The sequence below is a fragment of the Carya illinoinensis genome, chromosome 3, assembly GCF_018687715.1.
Source record: "Carya illinoinensis cultivar Pawnee chromosome 3, C.illinoinensisPawnee_v1, whole genome shotgun sequence".
NCBI classification, from domain to species: domain Eukaryota; kingdom Viridiplantae; phylum Streptophyta; class Magnoliopsida; order Fagales; family Juglandaceae; genus Carya; species Carya illinoinensis.
This window is the reverse complement of record NC_056754.1, coordinates 42,400,420-42,415,730: the sequence shown is the minus strand read 5'-3', so window position 1 is coordinate 42,415,730 and position 15,311 is coordinate 42,400,420. Positions and strand designations below refer to the sequence as shown.

Below are 15,311 nucleotides of genomic sequence, written 5' to 3'. Positions count from 1 at the left end.
CCTAGAACAAGTCGTCTTGAGTGCACGAAGTACACATAAGATCTACAAGGATCTTTATAAGGATCCCACAGACATCGTCACTGTTAATATTCTGTTTTGTATGCCCTTGAGCCAGGTTCCAAGGACTTGGGTCTTTAGTAATGGGCCTATAAAACTTTAGGGAGGTTGAATCTAGGGAATGGTGGCCTGGGGACTGGGGAGCCTCTGATGCTAAAGTTAGTAAGGATTCTGAGAAGGCGACAAATAAAATACTAAAGTAATGAGTAGTGGGAGTCAGAGAGCTTTTCTCCTACCCGTGGATTGGTATTTATATTGGCGTCCGAGGAGGGTCCCTTGTCCTCATCATGATTCTTGGTCCAGTCTCATTAATGCGGCGTTCCTTAGCGGCGACACCATTAATGCATCGCTTGGCTAGGACTGGATTGCCATAAATGTTGTGTGCTTTGGTAGAGGCACCATTAATACGGCACATTTTTCTATTTGATATGGCCATCTTGATGTCTTTCATGGTTGGTCTGTTGATGAAATAGTGTCAGAGATTGAAGGGTTCCTTCACACTCACCCATGCTGATAGGTACTCGAGGGCCGGGCAGTGCTCAAAGCCCTAGGCAGTCAACGCAACCCCCCCCAAACTTGGCCCGTTGGTCAATCTAACTGTCCTTCCTCATTCTGCTTCCCTTGGCCCATGTGATCACTCTATCTTGACTCCAAGGGTATGTATTTTACTTAAAAGTTAAATATGTATTTTATTTTATTGATATGATAAAATATAATTTTAAAAATTTTAATTTTAAATTTTAAATTTTTTTATCAAATGAATCGGACTCTATTACTAAAAGATAGGATAATGGCTGATTGCCCACAATTCCAAATGATAAAAGATATATTAATATTATACTCTGGCGGGAAATTGTGAGCATTGCAGTCAGCTTGCACGAGAAGTTTGTGTCCCAAACCCCTCGCATCTTTTCCGCGCCTTTATCATCTCCATTTCACTCTCTTTCAAGTCTGATATCTCTCTATCTGTGTGTGCGACAGTATCAAATGACGGTTTCGCGGTCTCAAAAAATAGTCCCGATTAAACCCACAAAATCCATATCCCCGAGATCAAGCCTCAAGATCGAGCCCTCTACTCCCTCCCGAACCCACGAATCCTCCGCTTCCCAATCTCTTACCCCGCCTATGTCCTCCAACACCCCTTCTTCTCGACCAACAAACCTTAACCCGGTATCTCTCGGGTTGGGCTCAGATTCTAAAACCCATTCCGGGATCGTCCGTCGTCGGAGTCTCCGTCTCGCTTCGAAATCGGGTTCCGGCGAGGGCCCTCGTTCGGATTCGATTTTTCCCCCCCACAGTCGCAGCCGCAAAAGAAAGAACTTGTCGGGCGATGTCGACGCCTGCTCGAGTGGGAAACCGGGGGAAGGAGAGAGTATGAGGGGAATTGATGGGGGTCTTTCTAGTTTGTTGGACAAGTTTAAATCCGAATTGGAATTGGATTCGATCTCCCGGGACTCGAGGGTTTTGGCAGAGAAAGCAGGGGTTTCCAATTTGGCAATGGGTTCTTGCGTGGACAGGGTTCGTGGATTGAATGGAAACGAGTCTGGTTGGAAAGAGGACAAGGGTTTAATGGGTTCCGACGAAGCTGGGCTGGGTTCAAAGCTGGCGAAAGGGAATAAGAGGAAATTGGGTATTGACGGTGACGCGTTAGATTTGGAACATGTGGAGGAGGATGGAGAGAGTAAAGTTTGTATAAATTTGCGGTCGGGGAAGAGAGTTGCGAAGAGAGGAGAGGGTGGGGTTTTTAGTGGTCCTGGTTGTGATAAGTTGGTTGACAATAAGGGAGAATCTGAGAGAGCACCAATTGCTGTTGAGAACCATATCGTTGAGCATGAAAGGAAGCTTAAGAGAGAGGAAAAGGGGAAAGGAAAGTTGGTCCAGGATGATTTAGTATCAATTGGTGTCAATTTTAGTGACGATGTGGTCAAGAATGATGGTTCTAAGCCGGTTTATGAGAGACTATTGAGTGCAGAAAATGAGAAGGGGAATAAAAAATTAAACGGTGCTGGTGAGGGGAGTGTTTTCATTGAGAAGAATGCTGTGAAGGGGAGGAGATTCGGCAGAGAAGAAAAAGGGAAGGCCGTAGAAATTGATGGTTCTTTGTTACTGAACGGTGACGAGAAAGTGGAATCGGGGTTGGAATCCGAGTCCAGAAATTCAGTTGAAGATGTGGCATCGGGTCTTGTTGATTTGGTAAATAATGCAGCATCGTTGGGTCAAACCAAAGATTGGAAGGCCGAGACAAGAGAGAGTGAATCAAGCCGAAGGGGTTACATGAACCGTTTCTATGAAGTAGCCAAGGAAAATGCTTCTCGATTTGCTATTTATTCTCCTCAAGAGGAAGACGAGAACCATGTGTCTTCTGAGGCTGAAGAGGAGCGGGACCTTGAAGATTGGCCTGGTCCCTTCTCTACTGCCATGAGCATCATCAAAGATCGAGCAACTAAGAGTCAGCGAGTGGAGAATTCCTCTTTGGAGAAGAGCAAGTGCCCACCATTTATATGGGTTCCTAAGTATAGCCAAAATCGCCAAAAGCGGCTGGTTCCCTCGCTGAAAGAACAATGCTTGGCAGTTCTTGCCGAGAATGTTGAAGCAATTGCTTCACTTGAATGTGTTCCTGATGCTTTGAAGCACACACTCAGTCAATTGCTATGCGATTCGCGGAGAATGAATAGTCATTGTTTTGAGCTTCTTATTCGTGGATCACCGACAGAGGTTCGCGTGAGGGATTGTTCATGGCTAACGGAGGAACAGTTTACAAAATCTTTTCACAGTTGTGACACCAGCAACCTAACGGTATGTTAATTTGCCTTATGATGTGCTTGCAATTATCTCGAACGCTCAGTTATATTATTACTTGAATTCCATCCCTAATATGTGTAACGGGGCTTTTGCTCCTCATTGTGATAGAATAGAGGTCTGGTAAGTGGAAGAATGCTAAGTTTCTTTAAGGTTCAGTATTGTTGGAGTTTCAAAATTAAATGCTCATCTGGACGTTTGCTCATATTATTTTGTGGCACGGTTTTGGAATACGAGTTTGCGGGATACTTGAAACCCACGTGTGTGTCCAACTAACGGTGATTTTGCATTGAATGATCATGCAATTGATTCATAACCACGAAGTTTAGGATGGTCATGTGCTACATTATATGATTATGCTCAAGGCTATTGTATATTAAAGAACTCACTGGATCATAATCCATTCGCTTGATTCTGTTTGTCATCTCTTTTTTGATGCATATGTTTTCATTCCATCACATGGTTATATTAACAAATCTTTGTTTCCTCTAGAAAAAGTTGTTGGTGCAATTGGTTTAACTTAATTAATTTAGTTGATGAGAAATGTTTTGCTATTATGGTGTCCCAATACTTTGATTTATTTTTATTTTTTATTTTTATATCCTATCAAAATATTAGTTCTTTATATGCATTTTATGTTTTTCCATATTTTCCTCAATTGAGTTCTCACATCAAAATCTCCATTTGAGGTTGATCAAATGAAGTAATTGGAAATAAGCAGCTCTTGAATCAGTAGTTGAACTTAATATTGGCTTTTGTTTTTTGTAGTGTTTTCTTTTGCACTTTAGAACTAATGATTCCAAACTTCATTTCATTAGTCTTATCCATACTACCCTGAATCCAAACTCGATGTTTGTTTGGGCTCATATAGTGATAAGTTGGTGTTTGCAATCCTAGTTTTGCAATGTCACTTCTACAAGGATGATATTCCTCTGGAGTTTATTGCTTTTGTTTATTTGTAATCAGTTTATATTAATTTTGAGGGACTAACATCCTTATCATTTGACCACACCAAATGTATTCTTTTTGTGCAATCAGGTGTTACAACTTGACCATTGTGGGCGCTGTATACCAGATTATATATTACTTTCTACCTTAGCTTGCTCATCAAATAGCTTGCCTGCATTAACTACTTTATCCCTCAGTGGTGCATGTCGTCTTTCAGATGTTGGCCTAAGTGCAATTGTTTCTTCTGCCCCTGCACTAAGATCTTTAAATCTCAGTCAGTGTTCCCTCCTTAGCTCCTCCAGTATTGACACTTTGGCTAACACATTGGGATCAGTTCTGAGGGAATTGTATCTTACTGATTGTCAAAGCATTGACGCAATGCTTATCCTACCGGCATTGAAGAAGCTTGAGCAATTACAAGTATTATCAGTCGCTGGTATTCCAGATGTTTGTGATCATTTTATCAAGGAATTTATTAGGGCTCGTGGTCACAATATGAAGGAGCTTGTTTTGACAGATTGTGTGTATGTCTCTTTAACACACCTCTAATTCCTTAAGGGATGATCATCTTTCATTTAGTTTCAGAGAATATGTTTATGTCACTATCGCTATTTTAATTCTGCTTTGTGTTTCAATTTTGTGCAGAAAATTGACAGATTCTTCCTTGAAAGTCATTGCTGAATCCTGTCCGGGATTATGTGCAATTGATCTTGTCAACTTGTGCAAATTGACAGATTCCGCCCTTGGATATCTTGCAAATGGCTGTCAAGGAATTCAAACATTAAAACTCTGCCGTAATCCATTCAGGTTATAACAGTTTTAGTTTATGTTAGTGCTTTTGATTTTCAACAAAGCAGAATGCTACATCATCACAATGAATATATTTTTTGCTAGATACAGGAGATGCTAATAAAAAATTTACGTTTTAATATTGTAGTATATTGCTTTCTGGATACATGTAGAATCTATTGGCATGTTGAATACTTTATACTTGTGTCCGGCTAGTACATATGTTTGAAAAAGTCAAGAAGTAAAATCTACTGTAGCTGGAATTGCTGATCGAAAGATGCTGTGGGTGATGCTTGACATTGTTTCTGTGATGAATTAACTGAGTAATCTTTTCTGCGTGACAGCGATGAAGCTATTGCTGCATATCTGGAAACCTCTGGAGAGTTTTTAAAAGAACTTTCGGTGAACAATGTCAAGAAGGTTATTCTCTCTCTCTCTTTCTCATACACACAGGAACACATGGGTGGCCACCCTTGAAAAGAGACTTCAAAAGTGACTGAAACTAGTTGCAGACCCGTACATTACACAGGAACAATATACGATAATTAATTAAAAACAAGATATATAATTTTTTTAAAAAAAATTATTATTTTACTCATAACAAAAATATATATTATTTTAAAAAATTTTAGAAGTTTAAATGTTTTAAAATGTACAAAAGTTGTAGATTCATTTTATACCTTATACCGCCAAGTAAGAAAAAAGGGACAGTGGATTATATGTAGACGTGCTTATTCTGTGGTTCTTCTATGGCTTGCATGAGACAGACCTATTGCTGTTTGTGTGAGGAATGATTGTACCTGATTTTTATGCTTCAGGTGTCTCTTTGGCCAATTTAGATTATGATAATCTCCCTGCCACTTGGTTAAATTCTAGCCCTTGGGTTGAACGGGTGACCGGTCTTTTATGGTAAATGATGTTTTCTTTTTTCTGATTTGGGTCTTCTGTGTCTTTATTCAGGTTAGCCACAACACAGCAATATCACTTGCCAGGCGATCGAGAATGTTGCATACTCTGGATCTATCTTGGTGCCGGAATTTGACAGATGAGGCTATTGGTTTCATTGTAGACAGCTGCTTGTCACTGAGGGTGCTCAAACTGTTTGGATGTACTCAGGTATCTGTTTTTTACTCCACTCCTGGATGGGGATGCAAAGTCTTTGAAAATTATGGCCGGTTTTCTAACCACTCTTATGCCTCTTTTGAAATTTTACATAAGGTTAAAATTACATGAATTCAGATAGTTTTCCTAAAACGGGTTTTAAGATGTAATGGCGCTTTCTTTTTTGACAGATTACCAATGTTTTTCTGGAAGGCCACTCGAATCCAGATGTACAAATTGTCGGCTTGAAGATGTCTTCGGTATTAGATCACGTCAAGGTGCCTGATCATCAATGTCCGTTGCGTTATTCCTGAGTGTCTTCTCCAATGTGATCTCAGTTAGGATCGTCAGACATGCTATTCTTAACATCATACAGTGGCTAGGAACAAATAGAATACAACCCCTGTTACCCACAATATTCACCATATATGACTGACTTTGAAATCTCCTCTCCCTCAGAAACTTCTCTTTTTTTCAGCCTTGTTGCTTGCTTTTGTAAATTGGTTGCAGCAATGTACTATGCGCGACTTAACTCAACTGGAAATATTTATAATAGAAGCATTAACATGATTCCAGTAAGATGCCTTGTTTAGCAATTCCCTCGGACTGAAATGGCAGGAAGCTTCATTGGAGATTCACGGTTGGTTATCAAAACTTTCTGAGATTGCCTCCTACGTAAAGCAGAGAAAATTATTGGGTCCCAAATGTTCTGGAAAGACCCTTTCTACAAATCTGCAACGGATGTTGGTAACTTGTCTTGTTACTAAAATTTTAAAACATTAAAACCTCCCCAAGATGGTACAGGCATAAAATGTATACATTCTTCAAATTTTTTCAGATGAGAACCTAACATTAATGCGGTGTGCTACTTAACCTCTTCAGTTCTGTTAACGTTGAAGGGATGAGAATGATAGCATTTTTGAAAGTCAGGCCATCTTGGACGACATGCTGCTACCGTGTTCTAGACAGAACATTGATCTCTTCGGTAGTTGGATTTCGATCGGTTTTAGCAAGCTGGACTTGATCTTTCAGGTTAAACTGCATTCCATTCAAGACCAATGAGGATGTTTATATGCCGTTTTCCTTAACATGTAAAACTCTTAAATACCAATTTATAAGAGAGAAGAAATGAAATGAAGAATTATTTATGTATTGCACTGAAATGTAGACTTTCGCTTGTGTTTGTATGCAGCTTTAAGTGCTCCGTTAACAAAGTCACTGAACTCCTAATTACAACTTACAAAACATATTTGCAGCTAACGATGATATAAAAATGGGAGAGAATGTTTGCGTAGTTGGAGAATAGAGGTTGTTGGTACGGAGATATTGAAGGAAGAAGCAAAAGGGGATGAGAATGCCCCCGGCATTGATAACCCCAGAACACGTCTTGAGAGAAGAGACAGGTCGAGGATGATTTGGTATCTGAGAGGATTGAAGGAGTGGAGTTGGTGTTGTGCTGGATGAAGAACTGAGTTTTTATTTATGGGAATTAGATGTCTCAAGCGTTGGAGATTAGAGAGCAGAGAAGAAAAGAAGAGAGGAAAATTGATCATGGATGATGGATTTAGCATGGAGATGGAGTACTGGAACTGATGTTAACTCTGAATGTGAAGATATCTTGAAGTTTCCATTTGAAATTTGAGGGGGGTGAATAAAAAATATGAAGATATCTCGGGACAGCTAGTAAATCCTCAAAAATCCTCCATCTTCTTTTCTTCTAATATTCATGGGGTCAGAAAGTGGAATTGAAATGGATTTTGGGTTTTATAGAGGGTTCACGGCTTGCACATATTTAGGTATTCTGTTACATGTTGGGCGTATTACTTTAAGATTGTTTGAGCCATTGTTGGTAAGGGCGCAAATAAAGTTGGCCAGTTGGAAGAGGAAGTTATTATTTTTTGGTAGTAAAATTATTCTTATCAAGTATGTGATTAGTAGTATGCCCATTCATTTATTGTCGGTGATGAATCTGCCTAAAGGAATTTTGGGGAAGTCGAAAACTATTTTCTCGAATTTTCTTTGGAGCTCAAGTGATGAGACTAAGAAACATAAATGGGTTTCTTGGAGGAATATTTGTTTGCCAGTAGAGGAGGGGGGCCTTGGTATTCTTGAATTGTCCGAGTTACAAATTTCATTATTCATGAAATTTGCTTGAAAATTGTTGAAGGGTGGTTTTCTTTGGTTCGATTTTTTTCGGTCCACATACATGGGAAGTTCTCCCTTAGTTTCGGTGGGTGAAGGACCAAGGGGGTCTTGGTTTTGGCGAGGGGTCATTCAGGCTCTCCCTTTGGTTTTAAGTATCTCAAGATGGTTGGTTTGAGATAGATCTTTGAGTTTATGGTTTGATAACTAACTGGGAAATGAAGCTATTATTGATCGGCAATGGGTGGTAGGGATAAGGAACTTCAGGTTAGAGATATATTTGAAGGTGCATAGTGCAATGTTCCAATGTTACGATAGCTGGTGGATGAGGAAACTGTGAATAGAATTTTGATATCACATGTTCGAATTCACGAGGGTCTGATATGGAAACATTCTGTAGATGGCATATTTACTACTTAATCAGCTTGGAATATTGTTGGAGCTCATGATAGTATTTGTCCTTGGAAGAAATGGTTATGGCAAGCTGATGTACCTAAGAAAATGTCTTTCTTATGTTGGCGTGCATGGCATAATGATATTCCAATGGATGAGGTGATTAAACAACTTGGCATTCTGATTGTTTCGAATTGTCATTGTTGTCTTTCTTCTCAAGTTGAGTCGTTGGATCATATTTTTTGTGATGGGGAGGGACCAAGGAAGGTTTGGGATTTTTTTGCAGCAACTTTTAGGATCCATTTGCCTTCTACTTGGGTTTGGACAAGGGTGATGAATATCTGGTGGTGCCAAGCGTCGCAATCTTCACAGGTGCATTGGTTTCGTGGTGTCATTCCTATTTTTATTTCTTGAGCTCTTTGGAGATCTTGTTGTGATGCTCTTATGGAGTGTTTGAATTTTGATTGGACAAATGGTAAAAGGTTTTATTTTGGAGTCTTCGGGCATGATGTGGAAGTTCAAAAAATTAGATTCCTATGATGTATCGGTTTTGAGAGAATTAAATAGTCTTATGGTCACTTTGGATGGTAGAATGCCAAGATATATTGCGTGGGCGTTGTTGGAGTCTGGAATGCTACAAATCAATGTTGATAAGGGTTCTTGTGGTAATCCTAGGATTTTCAAGAGAGGGGGGTAATTGTTAGAGATGATTTTGGTCATGTTTTGGGTGATTTTGTTCATAGTTATGGTCAAACCACTAAAACTATTGCTAAATGTCAAGCTATGCTAGATGGTCTTTGGCTGTGCAATCAGCTCGATTTGAGAAATTTTGTGGTAGAGTCAGATTCCAGTGTTATAGTGGGATGATTTGTTTCAGGTATTTGTAATTATTGGTATCTTTGAAATTTTTTGGAGGAAGCTCAAAGCCTTGTTAGAAATCTTAATGTTAAGTTTAAACATGTGTTTAGAGAGGCTAATTTGATAGCTGATTTTTTGGCTAAACTTGATGCTAATGGCGGGACTTTGGAATTTTTTTGGGAGGATGTTGGTTTGGGGAGACTTAGGGGTATTTAATGTACCGAGACACCAACTCGTGTTCTGTGCACGTAGTCGAGTCAGATGACGCCGGCGAGTCCACAGAAGCTGCCGACGGGAATAGGGGGACACTCCGGCAAGGTCACGGCGACTACAGACGTACCCAGCCCAACATCGTTTCAACACCATTCAACACCGATGAGTGAAGGAAACATTTTCTCTCTGTGTAATGGCCAGAAAACGCCGATCTCCTCTAGAAACAATGGGGAAGATGGTATGGAGCTCATAATCCAATCAGGCAGTGATTCGGAGTTTGAGGAAGCGGAAGGAGAGGGGCACGATGATTGTAGTTACTTCGTGGAGGGTGATTTTGTGCTTTCTAATGAAGAAAAACAGGTGGGTTTGGATGATATTGCTCTGGATGGAGTCAGTCAAGAAATTCTGCTAAGTAGATTGGAGGAACCTACCCCATTAAATTTCTGTCTCCCTCCCCAACCGAATGTAATAGATTGGGTTTATCATAAAGTGAAAGAAATTCAAAAAATAGTGGGGCTTGAGTGTGATGGGTATGAGGAGCAGTTTATGGCGTTGTTTACAGCCATTGAAGCAGGGCACAAAGAAAAGGATAAAGGAAAATAAAAAAAGCATCGGGAACTCCAAAGATTGACTTGGTTGATGAACATGGAGGGCAGCGCTAGTAGGGGTAGGGTAAAAGGGAAGGGGCAGAATGTTCCTCCATAAAACCAAAAATTTTGTCATGGAACATTCATGGGCTTAATGAGGGGGATAAGCGCCTGCAGATTAGAAATATGATTAGGGAATGGAAAGCGGATATTGTGTGTTTGCAAGAAACTAAATTGAAATATATGGATAGAGAAATAGTGCGAAGTTTATAGAGTGGTGTACATGTAGATTGGGCTTATTTGGCCTCTAATGGAGCTTCAGGAGGAATTGTGGTTTTGTGGGACAGACGTGTGGTAGAAAGGGTGGAGGAATTTACTGGTAATTATACGGTGGCATGCTCATTTCAGAGTATAGCCGATAACTATCGTTGGGCTTTTGCAGGTGTTTATGGTGCCAATTCAGATTCTGAAAGAAACTTGCTATGGGATGAACTTGCTGGGATTCACAGTGTGTGGGATCTCCCCTAGTGTATAGGGGCAGATTTCAATGTCGTGAGATTCCCAAGTGAAGCATAGGAAAGCAGAAGATTACGACCAGCAATGGAGGCTTTCTCAGAGTGCATTTTTGCCTTGAATTTGGCAAACCTACCTATAGCTGGGGGTACCGCTACCTGGTCGAATAATCAGTCCTAGTCCCGACTGGATCGTTTTCTCATTTCACCAGAATGGGAAAGTCACTTTCCGAAGGTTGGTAGAAGAGGCTAGCCCGTATTGGCTCGGACCATTGGCCAATTATGATAGACAGTGGAGGTATTCGGAAGGGTCGTCGGCCGTTTAAATTTGAGAATATGTGGCTAAAATCAAAAGGTTTCGTGGATAAGGTTAAACAATGGTGGTCCTCCTATCAGTTTCAAGGAACCCTGAGTTCATTTTTGTGGCAAAATTGAAAGCTCTTAAAAAGGATATCCAAACTTGGAACTTGGAATCGTTTGGCAATGTAGGGGAAACTAAAAAAGCAAAGCTGGCGGAACTTCAAGCAATTGAGAGACTTCAAGAGGTACAACACCTCACACAGGCAGAAAAAGATAGAAAGGCTGAGCTGGGTGCAGAAATTGAAAGGTTGATCTTATTAGAGGAGGTGTCGCGGCGTCAAAAATCAAGAGCATTATGGTTGAGGGAAGGGGATCGGTGCACGGGCTTTTTCCACAGAATAGCAAACTCACATAGGAGAAATAACAACATTGAGATGTTGAAGGTGGATGGAATGGAGTGCAGAGATGAACAGGAAATCCACAATCATGTTGTGGGATATTATGAGAACCTGCTAAAGGAACAGGCAGGATGGCGGCCTCCTCTGAATGGGCTGGATTTTAATACCATTGGTTTGAGTGACGCATCACATTGAAAGGGAATTTGAAGAGAGAGAGATCTATGAAGTTGTGAGGAAAATGGCTAAAGACAAGGCACAAGGACCAGATGGATTCCCTATGGGTTTCTTCCAAGACTGTTGGGGTGTTATTAAGGAAGATCTAATGAAAGTCTTCCAGGAGTTCTTCAGGGTGGGAAGATTTGAAAAAAGCCTTAACGCTACTTTCTTAGCTTTGATACCTAAGAAGGTGGGAGCGATGGAGATTAAAGATTTTAGGCCTATCAGTCTAGTGAGTGGGGTGTATAAGATAATATCCAAGGTACTTGCGAATAGACTAAGTGAGGTGATGGGTAAGATTGTTACTCAACCCCAAAATGCTTTTGTTAAAGGAAGACAGATCCTAGATGCAGTGTTAATTGCCAATGAATGCCTCGACAGTCGACTAAACGCTAGGAAAACAGGAATCATGTGCAAACTTGATATGGAGAAGGCGTATGATCATGTTAACTAGGATTTCCTTTTACACTTATTAAGGAGGTGTGGTTTTGGGGAGCGGTGGAGGGCCTGGATTCGTTGGTGTATTTCTTCGGCAAACTTTTCGGTACTATTGAACGGAACCTCAGTGGGATTTTTCCAGAGTTCACATGGTTTGAGACAAGGGGATCCATTATCTCCTTTGCTGTTTGTCATGGCCATGGAGGCGCTAAGCAGGATGATATCGGCACTGGTTGTGAATGGTGTTATTGCAGGTTTCCCTATTGGAACCCTAAGTAGGGGCATCATTGATATTTCCCACTTATTATTTGCAGATGATACACTGATCATGTGTGAAGCTGAGCATAGGCAGGTTCAAGCGCTAAAGGTCGTACTATTCTATTTTTAGGCTGTCTCTGGGTTGAAGGTGAATCTGGATAAATCAGAATTGGTGCCAATTGGGTCAGTTCCAAACACCCGCCTATTGGCATGAACGCTGGGTTTTAAGCTTGCTTCTCTTCCTATGACCTATCTGGGACTGCCTTTGGGGAGTTCTTCAAGGGCGACTTCTATATGGGATATGGTGTTTGAGAAAATTGAGCGGCGACTGGCAGGGTGGAAAAGAATGTACTTGTCTAAAGGCGGTATGATCACCTTGATAAAAAGCACACTATCTAATCTACCCACATATTTCTTATCTCTTTTTCCAATTCTAGCAAGTGTAGCAGTCCGTATTGAGAAGCTTCAACGAAATTTTTGTTGGGGAGGCTTGAGAGATGAGTTCAAGTTTCACTTGGTCAAGTGGAAACAGGTATGTAAGTCAATCCAGGGGGGAGGTTTGGGTGTTAGAAATCTAAGGGTGTTTAATCGGGCACTATTAGGCAAATGGTTATGGAGATACCCTAGAGAACCAGACGCCCTATGGAAAATGGTTATAGAAAAAAAGTATGGCGGCTTATGGGGAGAGTGGAGCATGAGAGAAGTAAGGGGGCTTATGGAGTTGGGTTGTGGAAAAACATTAGAAGAGGCTGGGAGGTGTTTAACCGTTTTGTTAAGTTTCAGGTGGGTACAGGATCCATGATTAAATTTTGGAGCGATGTGTGGTGTGATTGTCGGGCCTTAAAAGATGTGTATCCATCTCTCTTCCAACTGGCGAGTGCAAAGAATATTTCAGTGGCGGATGCTATGGAGGTGATGGAGGGATGGATTGTTTGGAATATTCATTTCGGTAGGGCGCTACAGGATTGGGAGATGAGTAGCATTGCAGATTTTTACAGCTTTATATACTTCATAAATCTAGACAGCTAGCAAGAAGATGTCATGTGGTGGAAGCCAACAAGAAAAGGTATTTTCTCGGTTAAATCTTTCTATAAGGTTCTCACCCCAGAGTCTACTTCTCTTTTCCCGTGGAGGAAGATATGGCGTCACAATGCACCTCCAAAAGCCTCATTTTTCGTTTGGACAACAGTGTTGGGTAAGATTCTTACCACTGATAATCTAAGGAAAAGAAGGATTATCATTGCAGACTGGTGTTGTATGTGCAAAAGTGGAGGAGAGTCAGTCGATCACCTTCTGTTACATTGTGGGGTAGCCAGGACTTTATGGAACAAGGTGTTTGCTCTCTCAGCAATGGTATGGGTGATGCCAAGAACGGTTGAGGCAGCATTGGCTAGTTGGCCAAGCATAAGAGGAAGGCGGCCGATTAAAGCTATGTGGAAGATGATTCCGATTTGCATCGTGTGGAGTTTGTGACGAGAGCGCAATGAATGGACGTTTGAAGACCAAGAAAGATCTATAGAGGAGCTTAAACTTTTATTTTTTTAGAACTCTTTGTAGTTGGGCCATAGCTGTTGATTTTAATGGTATGGCCCTTCGGGACTTTCTAGCCTCTAATGCACCTACTTAGGTGGGGCATTAGAGTTGTAATTCAGGCGTTGCCATTCTTGATTAATAAAATTATTTATTTATCAAAAAAACATTTTTGTGGGGTTGGGTCTTTGGTTGGTTTTTTCATGTAATTGTGGTTGTTCCTATGCTTGAGTGATGATTTTATTTTTCTAATAAAACAAGTATTATTAAAAAAGAAAAGAAAAACTCAAAATGTGAAGTAGATGATTTAATACAAGACATAAATAACACCTAAGTGCCATGTTGACCAGTATCCTCTGCACACGTGTCTTTGACCCAAGCAATCTTGAGACCCATTGTGATTGATCTTTGTAGTAACCATAACAAATCGTGGCTTATTTTGGACTGCTGATTTGATGCATATGTGAGACTAATTTTCCTACTCCTTTAGTTTTTGGAAAATTCTAATCGTAACCAGCCCGATGCAACCACAGCACACCAATCCGATGTGGCAAGTCAAAAAGTCAGTCTTATATTCCTTAATGAAATGGTGCGGTTTGAGGTGACGTAGCAGCAAATTCAAATAAATGGCATCTCAAAATTTTTGGATTTATTAATTAAAACTGTGTTTAATAAACATTACCCATTCCGTATCTCATCTCCTCCCTTCCCCTTATCTCCTCCCTTCCCCTTCCCCTTCCCCTCCCCCTCCTGCACCCTTCCCCTTTTCCTTCCCCTTCTCCTTCTCCTCCCACACCCTTCTCCTTCCTCTTCCCCTTCATATATTTTTCTTAGATTTCTCTTCTCCTTCATCCATTTCACACCATTCTCCCAAATCCCTTTCAAGAAAATCCTAACTGCAATTGTTTTGTCTATTCCCTAGGAGTTTTCGTCGTCTAGAAGCCCCCTATTGTAGAGCCCAGGCCGAGCTCTGCTCTCCTCTATGTCACGCCTCATGCGGTGCGGTTAGCACTCAATGGCACATTCTCAGGTGAGGATCCCTCTCCTTTGCCTCTCTCTAGCTCTCTATTTCTCCATTGATAAGATATTTATTTCTCACATTAGACTAATGAAACTTAAAAAAGAAAAAATATTTACATATTTATAAGAACAAAATAAATGGATGCAGAGGCCTAAGAAAAATAGATACATTCTTTGTGTTTGCTTTTGTATGTGAGCTGACGAAGAAGAAAATAAAAAATTATAAAAAATAGACTGAGTGAAGACCAAAGGTGGCAAACATAATCATTTGCGTAATTTTTAGTTTTTAGACCAAAATTAGAAGATATTGGAGTAGATTTTCCTTTTGATATTAGGTGTTCATCATTACTGATCATGAAGTAATTAATTATGAAAGTTATGACAACCCTAGAAGTTATGATGGAGCAGGCCTGAAGAAGTCCCTATTTTAGCAAACAATTCAAGTCTTTTTTTAGCCAATGATTTATTTGAAAATGGTTCTTTGTCCTACCCTTTTACATATATTAATCTGGCAGTACTTATAATGGAAAGTCATGATTTAGAGGCTTTTCCTTTTGCACAGATAATTGGTGCTCCATCCCCTGATCTTATTTTAAATATGTTAATGCAGATTAAGTAATTAAGTATGATGGTTGGTGCTTTGCTTTGTAAATTACTAATACGTATTCAAGGCCATTACTTTGGCCTGACTCCCCTTATTAGCTATATATAGTTTATGATGTGCATATAAAATTTTGGTAAGATATGTACTG

At 40.3% G+C, this 15,311-nt stretch overlaps 1 protein-coding gene across 1 annotated transcript; it reads left to right on the top strand.

Moving 5' to 3' along the window:
* The first annotated feature begins 906 nt into the window (after positions 1 to 906).
* On the top strand, positions 907 to 6,273 carry LOC122304284. Its single transcript, XM_043116458.1, has 6 exons — positions 907 to 2,853; positions 3,895 to 4,328; positions 4,450 to 4,611; positions 4,938 to 5,013; positions 5,554 to 5,709; positions 5,886 to 6,273. The coding sequence occupies exons 1-6, from the start codon at positions 1,045 to 1,047 to the stop codon at positions 6,006 to 6,008; spliced, it is 2,760 nt and encodes a 919-aa protein (XP_042972392.1). The 5' UTR covers positions 907 to 1,044; the 3' UTR covers positions 6,009 to 6,273.
* The last annotated feature ends 9,038 nt before the right edge of the window (positions 6,274 to 15,311 follow it).

Coding starts and splice junctions, on each gene's coding strand:
- LOC122304284 (XM_043116458.1), top strand. CDS start 1,045: ATGACGGTTTCGCGGTCTCAAAAAATAGTCCCGATTAAACCCACAAAA. Junction 4,612..4,937: donor CTCTGCCGTAATCCATTCAG/GTTATAACAGTT, acceptor TCTGCGTGACAG/CGATGAAGCTATTGCTGCAT. Junction 5,014..5,553: donor CGGTGAACAATGTCAAGAAG/GTTATTCTCTCT, acceptor GTCTTTATTCAG/GTTAGCCACAACACAGCAAT.